This window comes from Penaeus monodon, chromosome 37 (assembly GCF_015228065.2).
Source record: "Penaeus monodon isolate SGIC_2016 chromosome 37, NSTDA_Pmon_1, whole genome shotgun sequence".
Lineage (NCBI taxonomy): Eukaryota > Metazoa > Arthropoda > Malacostraca > Decapoda > Penaeidae > Penaeus > Penaeus monodon.
In genome coordinates, this window is record NC_051422.1 from 11,918,090 (window position 1) to 11,934,964 (window position 16,875).

Consider the following 16,875-nt stretch of genomic DNA (forward strand, 5'->3'; position numbering starts at 1 on the left):
TCAAAGGTTTTGTGATACTGTGATCTTTTTAAATTAAATGACCTTCATTTCTTTCCAAACGTTCTCAAGAGATGCAGTTTCAGCTTATGGTTCCAGAAATATTTGTGGGAATTTTTGTAGCTCATTATTTTTTGTGTATTTTCGTATGTATCTCTGTTTCTATTTTTTAATATGACATTTTAATGAAATATCATTTATTTGCTTCCATGGAGACTTATGTGCTGGGTCTTTGATTTACTATATTTCCTGAATATTTTCTTGTCAAAATCATCTTGACTATTATACAAGGTAAAGACAGTGTGTTTTGTCACAATGAACAAACCACTGATGACTAAATTCATATCAGAAATGTCACATGATTGATAAACTGGTGATATAACTAAAATCATGATAATCTATAACAGATAAACATTTGACACTCTCAATGAGCCTTTATTGTAGTCTTGTGTTCACATTATCACATGTCATCAACTACCAAACATACTCAAAGAGTAATATGTATCAATAAGGAGAAAAAAATAGTAACTTGCCCTTCCTTGTGTAATTTCAGTCATAACATACAAGCTCTTAATGTAACATACAACTTTAATACATACAATATTTATACATGGTTCAATGCATGTTATTCCACCCAAAAATTAATAAATAAAAAGGGAGGTTGAGACTATGTAACAAGTTTACATATTTAATAACCAGAATATTGTTTCTAACAAGAAGAAAAGCTAGTACATACAAATATATTCACAAGAAAAATAAATAATAATGGGAATAAGAGGAGGTTGGATAAACAGAAATATAACACTAATATTAGATTATCAAGAAATCCCATAATCTGGAAAATAATTTTATACAATTCATACAATGAACTATAAATACAAGTATATTACAAGAAGTTCCACTTCCTCTGATGAGGTATAGCATATTGCACGTGCATTTAAAGAAGAGTACCTTTGTGTGTCTTAACGAAACACACATCCACACTCAGTATGGTCACAGTACTATCATGTTGAGTGGATATAGTTTAGCTAAACTATGGAAGATTATGATAGCATAGTTACACATTTAAATATGATTATTTGGTTGATACTGATAAGCTTCAGACAATAACTGTTATTATAAAGGGTAGTCATTCTTAGTATCAATTTTATTTCTTTTTTCAGTATTGCTAACATCCCTCAACAGAAATGTTCTGAACTTTCCATGCATGTAGCCATCACTATATATCATTACAGACTCTTAAATTCTAATAAAATATTATGCAGTATAAAGACCTTCAAAAAAATATTTGAAGAAAATTATTTATGGGTTGTCTTGAATATATCTTCTACACCTTAAAAGCACTATCACAAGTAAAATTTAATGCACAATTGCTTTTTCCAATCAGTCAAGAAGATGCTATTCATGCCAGTAACAAATTCTGAGAACAAGGTTGACTAGTTTATACACCTGTCTTCAAGTCATCAAATGTCATATATCAAAATAATATACTTGTTATTTATGATGCCAATATGCCTGTAACACACTCACACATGTCACTTCAAAATACCTGTTACAATTAAGTGCAACAGACTGACCCTGTCATACAATAAGTCAGCATAGGTCAAAGGTTAGGGTGTTATTTGACAACAAGCTTACCTCATGCTATACACAAGGCGACACACACCAAAAAATGTGCCATGCATTTTTGTAATACATTATCATATTGCTTGTCATATGTCAGATATTCATGCAAGTTAATACACCAAAAATGTCACTACACAAAATATTGTAAAATCTGGGTGAATTATACAATAATATGAAAAAAAAGGAAAGAAAAAAAAAAGAAGAAAAAAAAAAAAGATAAGTTGTACATCAAAGTAACTTTCACATACTAAGAATAATAACTGAAGCCAGTCAGGGAAATATATAACATACATCACACTAACATAATTATCACATTAGGGCAACAAATAGGTAATCCATCAAGGCGAGATGCTTGGAACCGTCCTTATTCAAGGTAACAAGAATCCCACAATAAGGTAATGCACCTGATCCTTGTCAAGTCACACAGCCCCAGAGTGAAGCCTCAGGTCACAACAGTCTAGCAGGAGAGAAGAAAACAGAATGCAGTATCAGAAGAGATAGAAAAATAGATAAAAATAGAACATGGTGTAGCATTCAAAATATAATCTATACACTTGCGTAGAAGCAGAAATAAAGAAAAGGAAAGAAAACATAATATAACACATGGTAATCATTCTCTTATGTATTAACAAGAGGAATTGTGACAAGGATAACAAAAATGTGAACAAGAGATAAGTGAGAAAGAGAGAGAAAAAAGAAGTGAGTACAGGCACAAACAAGCCAGTGCATAACCGAGACATCAGTTAAATAAGTACATGATCTTGTTTCACACAAGCTGTCAAAACACAGTAAATAATGTAAGTGTCTTCACATTCCATGCCTCACAAAGAAACCTAATTAATTCTCACTATGAAAAACAACTATACTAATACATAGGTTATATGCCAAAGATGCATTCTCTGATTTGAAAGAAAGGAAAAAAAGTCAAAATGTAAGACAAATAGCCATAATTATACATATATAACTCAATTCTTTATTTTAGAATTAAAATAAAAAATACAACAATCTTCTGCTCTCAGCTTCCTCCCTCCATAATTAGAATCTATAACTATGTACACCAATTCTTTGTAAAAAGTACACAAGAGTTTTTAATCACCTAGTTTAGCAAACTTAAATATTACTTGAGCTTTTTAGAGAAATACAAACAAATAAGACTTACTCAATTCATTTGGTAATAGCAGTGAGGGTACACAAAGCCTCAATGCCACCTACACTGTAATGATAGGCCTAACAGAAAAAAACTGACAGATGTCTGTATATGTATAACAAGTATGTGTGAATGTGAGTGAGAGAGAGGGGAGAGAGAGATAGATTGGAAATAACAGAATGAGCTGGTATGTGTGAGAGGGGGTAGGACGAGAGTGCATGTGTCTTCATGTAACAGTGAATGCGTAATGTGTATAAATACAAATTTATGCAAATGCACAAACAAATGGATACATGGACACAGGCATCCACAGATAAATACACATACACAGAGACATATACATGCAAACACACTCACACACAATTGTATAGGAAGTTTAGAAAGAGAAAGGAGTATTCTATTGCTAAAGAATTCCAAGGCATTGCTTACTGTTGCTATTATTGCAAACAGCTAGTAAGAAAAGAGGTGTATTTCATAATTACCCATGACACTAAGGTCTTGACCAATGTTTACCATACCAGAAAAATCTTTCCCCTCTATGTAATTTTAAAAAGTAGTTTGCTATGAATCCCAAATATTCACCATGAAATAAAAATTCATTCTGGAGAAGCTATTTGGATGAAATTAATACAACAAATAATAGGCCTGTACATAGTTATTCTTATTTTTCTTTGCCTTAATAATCTGCATATATTTCTATACTTGAAAGAGCATGCTTAAGCAAACAAGATTTGTAGGACATTTACTCTGCAAGAATTTTACATGCCAAAAAACTTGCCAATTACCTTCAAATGCACATTACTATTTTAATATATCTGTTAAAGAAAGACATTCTCTCTGGTTTTACCAACATGCATCCACCTCTGGATATGCAAACAAAATATATCACAATATGTCAATAAGAGAATAGGGTCATCATGTGCTAGCCGATCAAAATACTTTTACTGAACGCAAAAATACAGCTGGACAAATACAGGGACAATATAATTTAGAAATTGCAATTAAAGCTGGTTTCTTTCCATCAATCCATTCAAGAACCACACATGATACTTTGCCAACTCCTAATCACTAGAGACCCTCTTGCTTCACTTCATCCTATCTCTCAATGAAAATCTGTATCCAAAAGGTTTAAATTAAAACTGGCCTATATATCCAGTATAACAAGCTAAAGCCTCTGACTGATGACAGATCAAGTGTTAAGGGGTGAAAAAAGTATGTATTTCATTAGAATAGATTAGTATCTACATTTGATAGATAATATGAATTACAAATAGGGTATTAAGAACAAAATAAAAATTAAAAACAATAAAACAAAAAATAGTGAAGCATTCAAAATTATTGTTTCATCAAGCACCGAATAATCTACATCCAAATAAATTTGGTAATGCCGAGCTTTTACCATTTATCATCTTAAAGCCTTAAAACTATTTAGCCTCAGAGAATGTCTCGGTGCCAAATCCAGCGTTTATTGGTGTGGTCGAATGCATGTGAGAGCCACTGTTGCTCCAGCAAGCGGTAGCGGTCTTCACTTAGGTACAGAGGCTTCCCACGCCTGCAAAGGTGTTTTCAAGTTATTGTAAACCCAACATAATTAGATATTTATCTGGATTTTAAAAATCAAGTCAATAATCTGCATGACATTTTTGTAGAAAATACAATATAATTTAAACTGCTTCATAAACTTACTTGAGGTCACGATCTTCTTCCCCAAAGGAATCTAGATGCACACAACCCCAAAGGCATACTCTTGGTCCTCGTATCACTATCACTGTTGAAGAGTTGATCACCAGGAAGATGGCTGTTCCTGCTCCACAGTCTATTGCATGTTGCACACACTCGCATACTTCCTGCTGCTTGCAGCAAGGTTCCCGCAAGCAGACTATGGTGCCACAGAGTAGGCAAACACTTGGATCTTTTGGGACACTGTTACACTGTGAACACTGCCGTCTGTGATAGTACTGCAAAAAAAAAGGTAAATATGGAGGTAACACACAAAGCTAATTCAAATTTATTTAATTGTCTACTAGGCTTTTTATGAATCCATAAAAACTGAGTTGATCAGAGAAACAGTAATTGAATGAGTTAATATAATATGGATACAGAATTATACTACTAGTTGGCAGTATAAGGAATACATAAAGAGGGATGCATCAACTAATGACAAGTGACCAAAAAAGATGCAACCTAACTTGACAGAAATTCACATAATTCAAAACAGAATACACACCTGAAATATGGCATCGTACGAGTGTGGCAGGCGAAGGAGACGGGGTTGTGCAAAGTTAATGGTAGTGAGGAGAGCTGATGCTGCCACTTGTGCCTGGGAAGCAAAGGTTGCAACCTCACTACACCAAACTCTTGCACCACAAGCCAAATCTCCCAGACGGGTCTCCACAGGGCTGGATACTTCACTTGCTCGATATGTGCCACACATATTGCCTGGAAGGAGACAGAAGGAAGAAGTATTGTAATTGGAACAAGTGTTTTTTTTTAAAGCTGATAAAGTAATAATGTCACTTAACAGTAAAAAATCTTATCGTATCATCTTTTGTTTTGAAGTTTATTCTCAATTACACCATTCCTACATTTGACATTTTCCCCTAATTGAATTGTATCTTCATTTCAAAAGAAAGAAAGAAAGAAAGAAAGAAAGAAAAAAAAAAAAATAATAAAAAAAATAAAAAAATAAAATAAATAAATAAATAAAAAAAATAAAAAAAAATAAAAATGGAGACAGAGAAAATTCATACCCATTATTGCAGAATTGACAACTGAGCAGCTATCCCATACTCCTAGGTACTGTTCTAAAGTTCCACACTCTGCAAGGGGATCAGCGATGACAGGTGCATTTTCCTCCATGAGGTGTGCTTTCAGAAGTGCAGCAACACGCAAAAACTGTAGGCAAGTTTCTCGAACCTGTGAAGTCCAGGAAAGATGATTTTAGGTAATGTAACAAGTTCAACACATAAGCACATTGAAGATCATAAGGGTTTTACAATTACTGTTTTCATAAATACAACCAACTGATATTCAGCCTTGCCTTTTATTCAGTCATTATAGATAAAAGCACGCACGCGCGTGCAAAACACAAACACAAACACACACACATACACACACACACACAAAATATATAACAAACACATTCATACCTGGCATGTGACATCATTCACAGTCCAAGACTCCTGTGCTTGGTCAGCCAAGAGCACTTGATCATCGCAGAAGAAAGGACTATCACGTAAAGTATTGTGAGCCAATGCTAAAAGAGGAGCAAGTGGGCCTCCTGTTGTTGCCTGCTCACGCTGGCTTTCATTCAGTGACCGCAGAGCAGACACTGCAGCGCGCACAACCGCAACGCGATATACACTACCAACTACACACTTTAAGTAGCCTGTAAAAGTCAAAAGTTTTTTAAAAATGTAGAAATATTACAAAGAGGCTAAAATACTGTTTTGCAAAGAAATATTTCTAAATGTCATATTTGATTAAAATGGAAAATATATAAACTTGAAGTAATATATGTACTCAGTCATATATCAAAATTCCAAGCACATACATTTTGTCCTAAATAAAAATAAAATTATCTGACTTGATATTTTGTCCCTTACTGTTAAGACACATGCATAGATTGTTTTCTGAATTGCAAAGTTCATGAAGATTTGAGAATTGTTAACACAATGTCTGATGTTGAACAATTCATGAATGACTTAAGAGGTCATTGGTAAAACAAAGGTAAACAATGCATTCATGTGAGATGCAGGACAGAAGTATCTAGGGTAATTCTCTCTTGCTAAAGTTACTGCCAAGGAAAGTCCAGTACATATTGCTGCAGCAAGAATTGTGTAACTTACTAATAAATCTGTAATCTTGCTTACCTTGATCAATCCTTGATGGCAGCAACAGAATGAGCTGCAAAAGGAGTGTCACAGGATCTCTGAGGAGGATGGGAACTTCCCTCTCTCTTAGAGTGACAGCTCCTTCACTACCGGTCACTGGTCGCTGTGTGATGGAGGCCCATGTCTGCCTGATCCAGTGTAATCCTCCTCCTACACCTCCAACAGATGAGTCTCCACCTCCACTCAGGATCTTCGAGTGGAATCCCAATACATGAAGAAGAGGCACTAGGGAGAAAAAAAAAACAGTCATGTAAATAACACCACCCATTAGAAATAGTACACTTTACTGTACACTTCCAAAACAAGCCCTCTGCACTATGTAAGAACTTATACAATATATATACTTACTAAGGCAGGAACGCTTAACATCCATTTTCACATCCTCTGCTTGGTAAACCAACATTCCACCTCGCTGTACTAACTCCACTTCTAGATTTGTCCTTAGAATGGAGGACACAAACATGAAGAGAGATGGTGTTGAGGGGTTGGATGACACATTTCGGTACTTGGCATATGTGGCGATGGTCATGTCTTCCATCATGCGAGCCATCGCATTTGTCAGCGTACTGCTAAACGTCTGGTGGAAATATCATGAACAATTAATTAAATACTGTGTTATCTATTATACCATAAAAAGAGGATTATGAATGAGTAATTTCCAAATCTTTAGTTTTACATAACATACATCTAAACATCAATCACAATTTCAAGTAATACTCACAGGCACAGTGAGGTCATGAAGTAACCTGTCAACCTCTTCCACCAAATCACTATCACATGTGGAGGGATGTTTTACCAGGGCAGATAAATCGCCAATTTCAGGAGAGATGGGTAACACTGCATTGCCAAGTTGTCGGCACAAAGGACACCAATATTCACCTCTGTTGATTATAAAATATTATAGAATTTTATCTGCAACTTGGGAGTGAGAAGGAAAAGGAAGGAAAACTGTGAAAGAATAAATAATTTTTACATGAATAAAGAAATTAATAAATACAATGATGCAAACAAAAAGTACCTTTATCAAATTAACTTTAAAAAAGTGTCCACAGCTATCATCAAATAAGAAATATAAACCATTGGGGTATATTTTTCAAAGCTTAAAAAAGAAAGAAAGGAAGAAAGAAAAAATGAGAGAGAGAGAGAGAAAAAAAAAAAAAAACACTGTCCAGCTTTTTACAATAATCCCATAACAATAATTAAAGGAAAAAAACAAACAAACAACAACAACCACTCACTTATCGACATTCAAGGTGCTGTTAGGTCGGTGCTGTGAACGAAGTGCAAGGAGGTACGACTGGTGGCAGTCCAAGTGAAGGTGGTGTCCGCAAGTCTGTACATGAACACCACCTTCCCAACCATTATTCATGGACACCAGCCATGAGTTCTGAAGGAGAAGAGATTTAACATTACATTAATATTACTCATGTGACACAACGGAAGTGATGATCACTGCTTAGAGATTTAATTCACTAATGCTTTGAATTTCACTATAGAATAAAATTTTAAGACAAGACAGTTTAATAATCAAAACGTCTTATCACAGATTTTCACTCTATTTATGTTATCTTTCAATAAAATCTATGATACAATTACATGCCATTGTTCTGCAATACAATATATAAAGTTAAGAAAACATTGATTTCCAACAGGGCAGCTCACACTTACATAGTCAAAGTATCTATTCAAGGTGTCTGCTCTTTCTTCCATAAATTGGCCTAGGGTAAACCTTCGTTGTTTTAATCTTGTTCTTTCAGAATCTGAAGTAGGAACACTAAATGGTTTCTGCTGAGAAGTTCTGTGGCCAAGAACACTGGTTGCCTGAAAAAATGATTTTCATTGTTAAAAATCTACAGCATAGGAATAATAACAAACCTTGGTTCCATTAAACAATCCAAATAAATCTAAACTACAAATACAAATGGTATAGCAAGGAATAAAGATAAAATCCTGTAATGAGTACATATACAAATTTTTACCTGTAATAACACTACGAGTCCCACTGGTCTCTCAGGAGTGGACGGTATTGATTGGTTACATATAACACAGTCATATTCTTTATGCCTCTCGGGCTGCTCTTCCTCTACTTCCATTGCATCATTCCCGCTTGCCTCTGCTTCTGCTGCTTCTGCTTTGTTCTGTTCCATGAACTGACGTTGACGGAAGGCAAATTCCGCCATTACCCTCTTCTGTCGCTCCTTGGCACGTTTTCGCTTCTCTTCCCTTGCTCTAGCTTCTTCTTCTGAAGATGCCGAGGAGTCTTCTTCCCGTTTACAGTAGATGCGAGATATAGTGTCGAGTATCCCTTGTCTGGCAGAGGGTTCATATCGTCCTATCTTGTTGAGCAATTTGGCGATGAAGAAAGGTCCGTCTCCTATCCTTGAGTCTGATGACTCATCGAAGTTTGGACGGTAAGAATTAGGTTTCCCTGTGAGTTTGGAGTGAAGCTTGATGAGAAGAGAGATGATAGATTCTTCCACTGCAATGTATTCATCTCCAGAGTCAAGCTGTGGTAACTGGAAAAGTTGAAAAAAAATTAGTATACAAAACTCATAATTTTTTCAAATAAAGAAAAGGCAAAGTATCAATAAGTTATAAAACATATTTTGTACAAATCAACAAGCTTTCTTCGTCTCTTGGTTCCACATTTTTAGGTAAGGCATGATTGAAATGAACTATCTTAACTTAGTGACCTGACTTACCGAAGAGAAATGAGAGAGTTCAGGTGTGGGAGGTGAGGTCTGCACTGAAGGAGGCATGGAACCATCCCCTCCAGCAGGAAGCAGAGCCTTGGCAGGGCCAGCTGGTCGGCGGGACCGCAGGTGTAGGGGGTGAGGCACCACATAGGACCGGCCATGGTGCCTCCTGTTACTGCAGCTTGGACTGCTGCTACTGCTGCTTCGGCCACCACCACCTCTCCTTCCCACTTCTGTCCCTGCTAGCAGGGGTGGAAACTGGACTGGGGCTGGTAATGATGCTTGTGCTGCCACTCCTAGTTATGGAAGTACAATCATTTTAATGCTACACATGAAACTGTAAATAACAACTGGCATGTGTATACAGTAAAACACTTAATAACAAAAGACCAAAGTATATATATAAAAAAAAAAAAGATTCAGTGACAGAAATTTTCTACAACTGAATCACTCATAAATCTAGTAACGGATGTAGTGCTGTAGCCTACCTGGAGAACCACTCTGTGTGACTGGCACAAGCATGTTCCCTGTTGTGGGTGGTGGTAGAGCCAGAGGTGACAAGTGATCCTGTGTTGGAGTGTCTGGCGTTGTGGGAGTTTCCCCAGTGGGTACAACAGCTGAGGCTGCTTCCTGGTAGAGCACCAGCTCTGAGCCCGATGGGAGTGGGCGTGGTCTTGGTGCACCATGAAGTGCCAAGCGTGGCTCTCCTCCCTCCAATTCATCCATTTCCAAGTCCGATCCATCTAACTCACCTGAAGATTTACAGAAGATTACAAAGTAATGACTGCTTGCAAACAAATAACAGGAGAGAGTAGTCTGCACAAAAAATTCATATATAACAGACAACATATTTTAATTCAAAACTGTTACAGTCTAAGTACATACTTCTAACAAAAGTAAGTCTACATATATACTAACTGATGAAACTAATCCAAAAACTATGGAATATTACAAAATATTGTCACTTAAAACCTAAATAATCTCAGCATCATGGATTCACTGAACACTATATCAACACATGAATATACAGAGCCCAATCAGAACTACTCAAGGCAAACTTTTATCAAACTCTAAACCAACCAATATCATCCATTTATTCAATATTTCACATGGTCCAAACATCATTCTCAAGAGCCTGTCTGACTTTTTGAACTTACCATCTGAGCTAGAGCTGATGGATGGAGTGGGGTTGAGATCCACTCTAGATACCACAGTATTGGCATTTGTAAATATGTCATCTGTCAAAAACCACTTGCAAAACTGCCCATCTGGTCTGTCATCAACCTCTTCTGTCACATTTTCATAGAACTGGGCTGCAACAAGTTCACCACCTGAGAGAGACAGGAAAATTGTGTAAGATATGAATACCTTCCTGGAAAGCATCAAATACACAAAAGTAGAGTCTAAGGGATACTTGTACCCTCATATATAACTTCTAATAATAAAATAAAATAATAAAAGGACATGGTATCTCTCTCAAACAACTCTCAATTCTTATTATCATTGTAGCTACTCAAAGGTGGCCATCCAATTATCTTCTCTTTCTGAAACCTGCAACATACTTTGTGAATGATGTTTGGCTTGGTATTCAACAGTGAGCTCCAGCAGGTACACAGTCAAAGCTAACAGATGGTCTGTGGAAGAGGTTTCATTCAATGCCTTGTAGAGGAGAACCAGGAGAACAGCATGGAAACTTCGGCAAGCAATAACTCTCTGAGGATCTGTGTATGGGCTGGTCACTGGGCTTGGCAACCGGAACGGGGGCCACAGGCTCCCTGAATTACTCATGTTACCAGACTGCTTACAGCTGAAATTAAAAATGCACTGTGACAAAACTTGTATATAGAACTAAAGCTCTCCATTTTTTTTTTTTTTTTTTTTTTTTTTATGGGTTCACATATTCAAATACCATTACTTCATGAGAATCCTGTATGTTCACTTAAACATAAGAAAAATAAATTTGTAATTAATTTAGTGTAATTTCTAAAATTACTTACTACAATTTGAATCTATCAAGAGAAGCCTGGAAATCTCTTCTTTGAACTGCTCGTAGGAGAACATAGATTGGGTCATACAGATTCTCCCAAACTTCATCTTTAGGGATATACATTCCTTGCTGCATTGTTCCTGAAGCTTCAAAGTTGGGTGCTCTATATGAGGATACCTGTGAGAGATACAAAAACATGGATTACTTTGCCATTACATCTCTGATAAAATCAACAAATTAATAATACACTTATCCTCACTTCACCTTCTTCAGAAAAAGAAGAGAACCACAGAGACAAAGTCCTTACCCTACTGAGTACAGTCTCAAAGTCTCGGCTCTGGGCTGCACTTCCACATTTCTCTGGCATATATTCCATCAACTGTGAGTGAGTTTTGTCTCCCATGCACAACAAAGTGACCATCTCCAGCTGTGCAAGTTCACTTTCACTCAAACCTTGAAAAGTGAAATCACTCAATAAAAATACATTTATACAAAGAAGAATGTGTAGCTCACAATATGTTACTTCATTCTAGAATAAAAAATATATATACTTACCAATGTTAGTTCTTACAGTCATAAGAGTTGCAAGAAAAGTGAGGCATGATTCTATAATTGTCATTTCATGTTCAGAATCCAGAAAGCTGTTGGAAGCTCTGGGTGACATACTCAGTGACTCCAATACATGAAACCTGGAAATATTCAATACAATTTGAATTTATGCTATGCAAAAAATTAGTTACCCCAAAACATAACCCTAACATGCATAATATACTTTTTTCCAAGAAATAAAAGACATTACAGGTCAAGAAAACTGTAAGAAACGACTGCTTTACCTATCCAACACGGTCATGATAAAATTATCTGGAGGAAGTTCCCCAGCACAGATCTGAAGAAGGTACAGGTCAGCATCTACCATAGAATTACAGAAATGACACTGAATGTACGTCATAGCCTGGCCCTTAATCTGCAATCCATTCCGTACCCAAATGCCACTCAGGATTTCGTAGAAGGCAGCCTGCAATTCAAAATGGATACTTGTGTCAAGAGGAGGAAGAAAAAATGAAAAAGGTGAAAAAAAGTTGTTTATTAAGTACTACCATTTGGATTAGCCATTATCACAACATATTAATGAGGTACTAAAATAATAATAAAAAATACCTGTAATCTCAGTGGATGAACCATGATCAGATGAAGCAAATCCTGTGGAGGGAGCACCTCTTCCAACCGAGCCCCTTGAGCTCTCACAGCCTGGCACATGAATACAGAGTAGTATCGGTGCAACGGAAGGTGGAATGAGACCTGATAGGGATCACCCTGTAATATAAGGATTAAATAAATTAAATGTACAATAATGAAACAAAGTCATTTTATGAGTATCATATTTAGCAAAATATCTAAATCTACTCTTATTTTCACTAACATCACACTCTAAATTAAGGCCTCTGTCATCAATACATACCATGTCAGAATGAGCAAAGCCAACTGCATTGAACCAGTTATTGAGAGCATGAAGACACTGCTTTAAGACAGAGAATGTATAGTGTCTAGTTTCAGAGTCTCTGAGGTGAGAGACGAGGGCCCACATGGGTGAAGCAGAGGCCTCCAGCTCAGCACTGAAGGCTGCATAGTAAGTTTGAGGTTCAAACTCAATGTGCTGTGTCAGTTCTCTTACATTGACATTCATTCCTGAAAATATTGCAAATAATATAAGCAAACAAAATTATTGTTATCTTTCAGCTTTGTCTTTATTTCTTTCTATAAATCTATTCATATAATTTTCAATCTGGATAGAGAAACAATCATGAAAGTATTAAGTATACACTTATCTTTCATTTCAAATATCAATGAGATTATCTTATTCAAGTTATTTACTAACCTTTTTATAAACAAATAGATCCCATTTATACTTTCCATTGTGAAAATGGCATCAATAATGATGAAAAAAAATTAATTAGCCTATTATTTCTTCTTCATAATTCAATTAGAATGAAATGCTTATTGAACAACATAATATGAATACTTTACCTTGGAACATGGACAGAAATGAAAACCATTCCTGTATGAGTCTTTGGTCACTCATAAATTTGACAGCTATGGGCTTGTGTGAGAGTACATTGTTAAGGTCTGATACCAGTGGCCAGTAGCAGTGGTTTTTCATTACATGATCACCACAGTTCACGACCCTATGGGTATTCCGCAATTTATCTGAGGAGAAAAGGAAAGTTTGTGTAGGTACTCTTCAGTTATTCCCAAAGATAAAGAACATTATTCCCCCAGAAAGTAAAATTCCACTATCAAAAAAGGAAGCTGGGCTAAATCCATCTCATAAAAGCAATTTTCCATCAAGACATTACTCAACCCTTACCATGCAGAGTAGATGGCACACAGATCGACTTCATCATGTTCTTGAGGCTAACAATCATCACATGGAGAAGGTGGAATGAGTCAGTCATGCGGTAAGCTAAATCTTGATCTGAGAACAGCTGTACAGACACATGGACAACACGGTTGCTTAGGGTTTCTGAATCTGTACTTTGTACCAACATCACAGATATGCGACTATAGTGCTGCACAAATGCTCTTGCAAAGGCATCCTGAAATCAAAATTAGATCCATACTCATCATATGAACACATAAAAATATAAATAAAGTAGCTTTTCATTCACCACATACTACATAAATATAAAGCAACATATCTTAAATACCATCAACATTTAATAATGGATAATAAAGTGAATTTTCCTTGGTGCAAAATCATCATATTTCATATATAAACATCAATCATATCACATGGTGTGTAAAACTCACCTCATACTCAGTATCTGGGAGCATGTTTAAAAGTAGACAAACCAGTTTCTGAGGAAACTCAAATTTAACAGTCCAAAATACTATCTCATCTAAAAACGTCTTGTGGACCAGGGGGCCGTTTAGGGTAGGTATATCTGAAAACAGATAAGAGGGTCATAAATCTTCTTGATTTGCATTCCTACCCAAATCTCAAAGAAAGAAAATATGTTTAACAACAGTAACAACAAGGAGGAAGTTTATCTGCTTATGATGAGCTCAAATTATACTTGCTCACAACACACCTGTACTTTGTAATCTTTATAAACGACCTACAATCTTACCTTGGTATCCTGGAGGAACTTCACCGAAAGGTATACTATTGAGAGCCTCTTCATACCAAGTTTTATTTTGCTTCAAATACTCATTATTCATGGAGTTTGAGGACGGTTGAGTTAAATCAGTATATACCTGGAATGCAGACGATATTTTAAAGAATATTCAACAAGACACAAAAGTCACATACATTACTGATAAAAAAGGAAACATCAACAGGAAATCAATGAGTTGTTCCCTAGCATTAGAATGAAAAATACTAACAGTCAGAATTATATATTGATAACTTTCACGGGTAAAAACTTACATTTGGATTGCATAAAGACTTAGTCATTATCTTTCTCATAGCTGCCCCTAGACGACTGAGGTCCTGAAGGAGGTCCAGGTACAACGAAGACTCCTCCATCGCTTCGAGAACCTTATCTAGTGATGCACAACTGTTGGCAAAAAAGAAATGGAGTTAACAGTGGAGAATGGGTTGGAGGGGCAGGAAAATGAAGTGAAGTGAAGTGAAGTAAATTCAGTAAAGTAAAGTAAAATAATGTAAAGGAGAGGAGAGAGCAAGAGGAAGCAGAAGAGAAAAGGGAGATGGATAGAAATGGGAGAAATGGTGAGCTAGAGAAAAAGATATGGAAACAAAATGAGGAAAAGAGGAAGGGGGATGGTAGGGGGGGAAGAAGGGGGGAGAGAGAGAGAAGGAGAGAGAGAGAGAGAGAGAGAGAGAGAGAGAGAGAGAGAGAGAGAGAGAGAGGGAGAGGAGAGAGAGAGGAGAGGAGAGAGGGAGAGAGAGAGAGAGAGAGAGAGGAGAGAGAGGAGAGAGAGAAGAGAGAGAGAGAGAGAGAGAGAGAGAGAGAGAGAGAGAGAGAGAGAGAGGAGAGAGAGAGAGAGAGAGAGAGAGAGAGAGAGAGAGAGAGAGAGAGAGAGAGAGAGAGAGAGAAATGGGAGAAAGAAAAAGTGGGAAAAAAAAACGAGCGAAAGAAAATCATAAAACAAAAAGAGAAAGACAGCGAGAAAGAAAAAGAACAGAATAACGACCCAGAGAACAAACAACACCCAATCACCATTCCCGAACCGGAAATCCATCCCACGGCAGAATCCACCCGTTCAAACGCCTCCCCCGCAGACGAGAATGCGCCGCCCATTACCTGTGCTCTCGACAGTGCTGGATGAACCGCAAGAATATTCGAGGCATCATGGCGTCGGCGATGGCCAGCAGGTCCGGCGGTACCTCGGGTTTGTTTAGCTGCGCTTGGGATCCGTGTCGGTGGCAGAACCTGTCGGGAGAGAAAAAAGGAAAGGAAATTAAGAAATATTAATACCAATAATACGTGAAAGAAAGGGAGGAATAATACTTTCCGACATAGGGAAAGATAATCACAAATTGCACTTAAGAAAATAATTAATGATACATACAAAAAAATAAATAAAATAAAAATAAATAAATAAAATAAAGTAAATAAATAAAAAATAAACTAATAAAAACATTCTTGGTATTACATCATATTCATTTATATAACAAAAGCGAAAAAAGACAAAGATTCCATGCTTCACTAATCAAAGCGTAAGTAAATCATAAAATACGGTACACGCAAACCTACCCTGACTCCTTCATGACGGCGGAATTGCCACAGTCACACGCTCCTCCAGCTTGTGACCGGAACATGTTAAAATCATGACCCTCGTGGTTCCCTTCCTGTAAACAAAATGCAAATATAAACACCACCGCCGTTGGGAAAATTTAACGATTGCGTGTTAAAAAAAATCAACTATAATTACGACAAACAAGTTTTTTTTTTTTTTTTTTTTTTTTTTTTTAGGAAAACATAACAGTGTGTAAAAAGAATCACATAAAAAAAAGTCACCAGCAATGCATCTCAATACCTTCACGTATTAAAACAAATAATCGAAAGACATTTCAAAGCACACCCCAGGCCGAATGCAGAGCGCGGGCGACCGGCGGCACCCACCTGAAAGCACTGGGCGCACAGACTCATGCACGGGGAGATGCCGCACGTCCTGCAGCGATACGCCACGAAATTGGCCGTCCACACCAGCCCGCACGTCGTTGCATTGTCGTATCGACGGACTGCAAGGAAGGGAAAGGGGAAAATTAATAACAAAAACATAAATAAGTACAGATAAAAATCAATCACGAAAAAAATGGATATATACGAAGAAAAAACATGGGAAAGATGGGAAATATTCTATATTTTGTCTACAAGACAGCTGATTTAGTTTTGGTATTTCGGTTAACCAGGTCTTGCAACAAAGAAACAAAAAAGGAAAAGGGAAAAATAAAAACAAATATGTAAATATTTACTTATCAAATTACCTCGACCTTAGACAAACCCAATTCAAGTTCTCTTTCAAACCAATCAAGTTAAAACTCTGTGAATGTCCAAACCAGAC

At 36.6% G+C, this 16,875-nt stretch overlaps 1 protein-coding gene across 2 annotated transcripts; it reads right to left on the reverse strand.

Annotated features, from left to right (window-relative positions):
- Nucleotides 1-526: 526 nt before the first annotated feature.
- LOC119596150 (E3 ubiquitin-protein ligase Ubr3-like) lies at nt 527-16,557 on the reverse strand. Of its 2 annotated transcripts, XM_037945321.1 has the most exons (30): nt 16,434-16,557; nt 16,065-16,159; nt 15,612-15,740; nt 14,774-14,903; nt 14,475-14,601; nt 14,155-14,288; nt 13,712-13,940; nt 13,372-13,551; nt 12,806-13,032; nt 12,505-12,660; nt 12,180-12,361; nt 11,902-12,035; nt 11,654-11,799; nt 11,357-11,523; nt 10,922-11,166; nt 10,517-10,690; nt 9,848-10,111; nt 9,366-9,655; nt 8,643-9,179; nt 8,332-8,484; nt 7,902-8,050; nt 7,385-7,544; nt 7,012-7,240; nt 6,643-6,888; nt 5,920-6,158; nt 5,521-5,686; nt 4,998-5,209; nt 4,457-4,728; nt 4,170-4,322; nt 527-2,080 (listed from the first exon to the last, which is right to left on the reverse strand). In XM_037945321.1, the coding sequence occupies exons 1-29, from the start codon at nt 16,458-16,460 to the stop codon at nt 4,205-4,207; spliced, it is 5,517 nt and encodes a 1,838-aa protein (XP_037801249.1). In that variant the 5' UTR covers nt 16,461-16,557; the 3' UTR covers nt 527-2,080; nt 4,170-4,204. The 2 variants fall into 2 exon arrangements, with proteins under 2 accessions (XP_037801249.1, XP_037801247.1); XM_037945319.1 differs by having other exon boundaries at nt 527-4,322.
- Between the last annotated feature and the right edge of the window lie 318 nt (nt 16,558-16,875).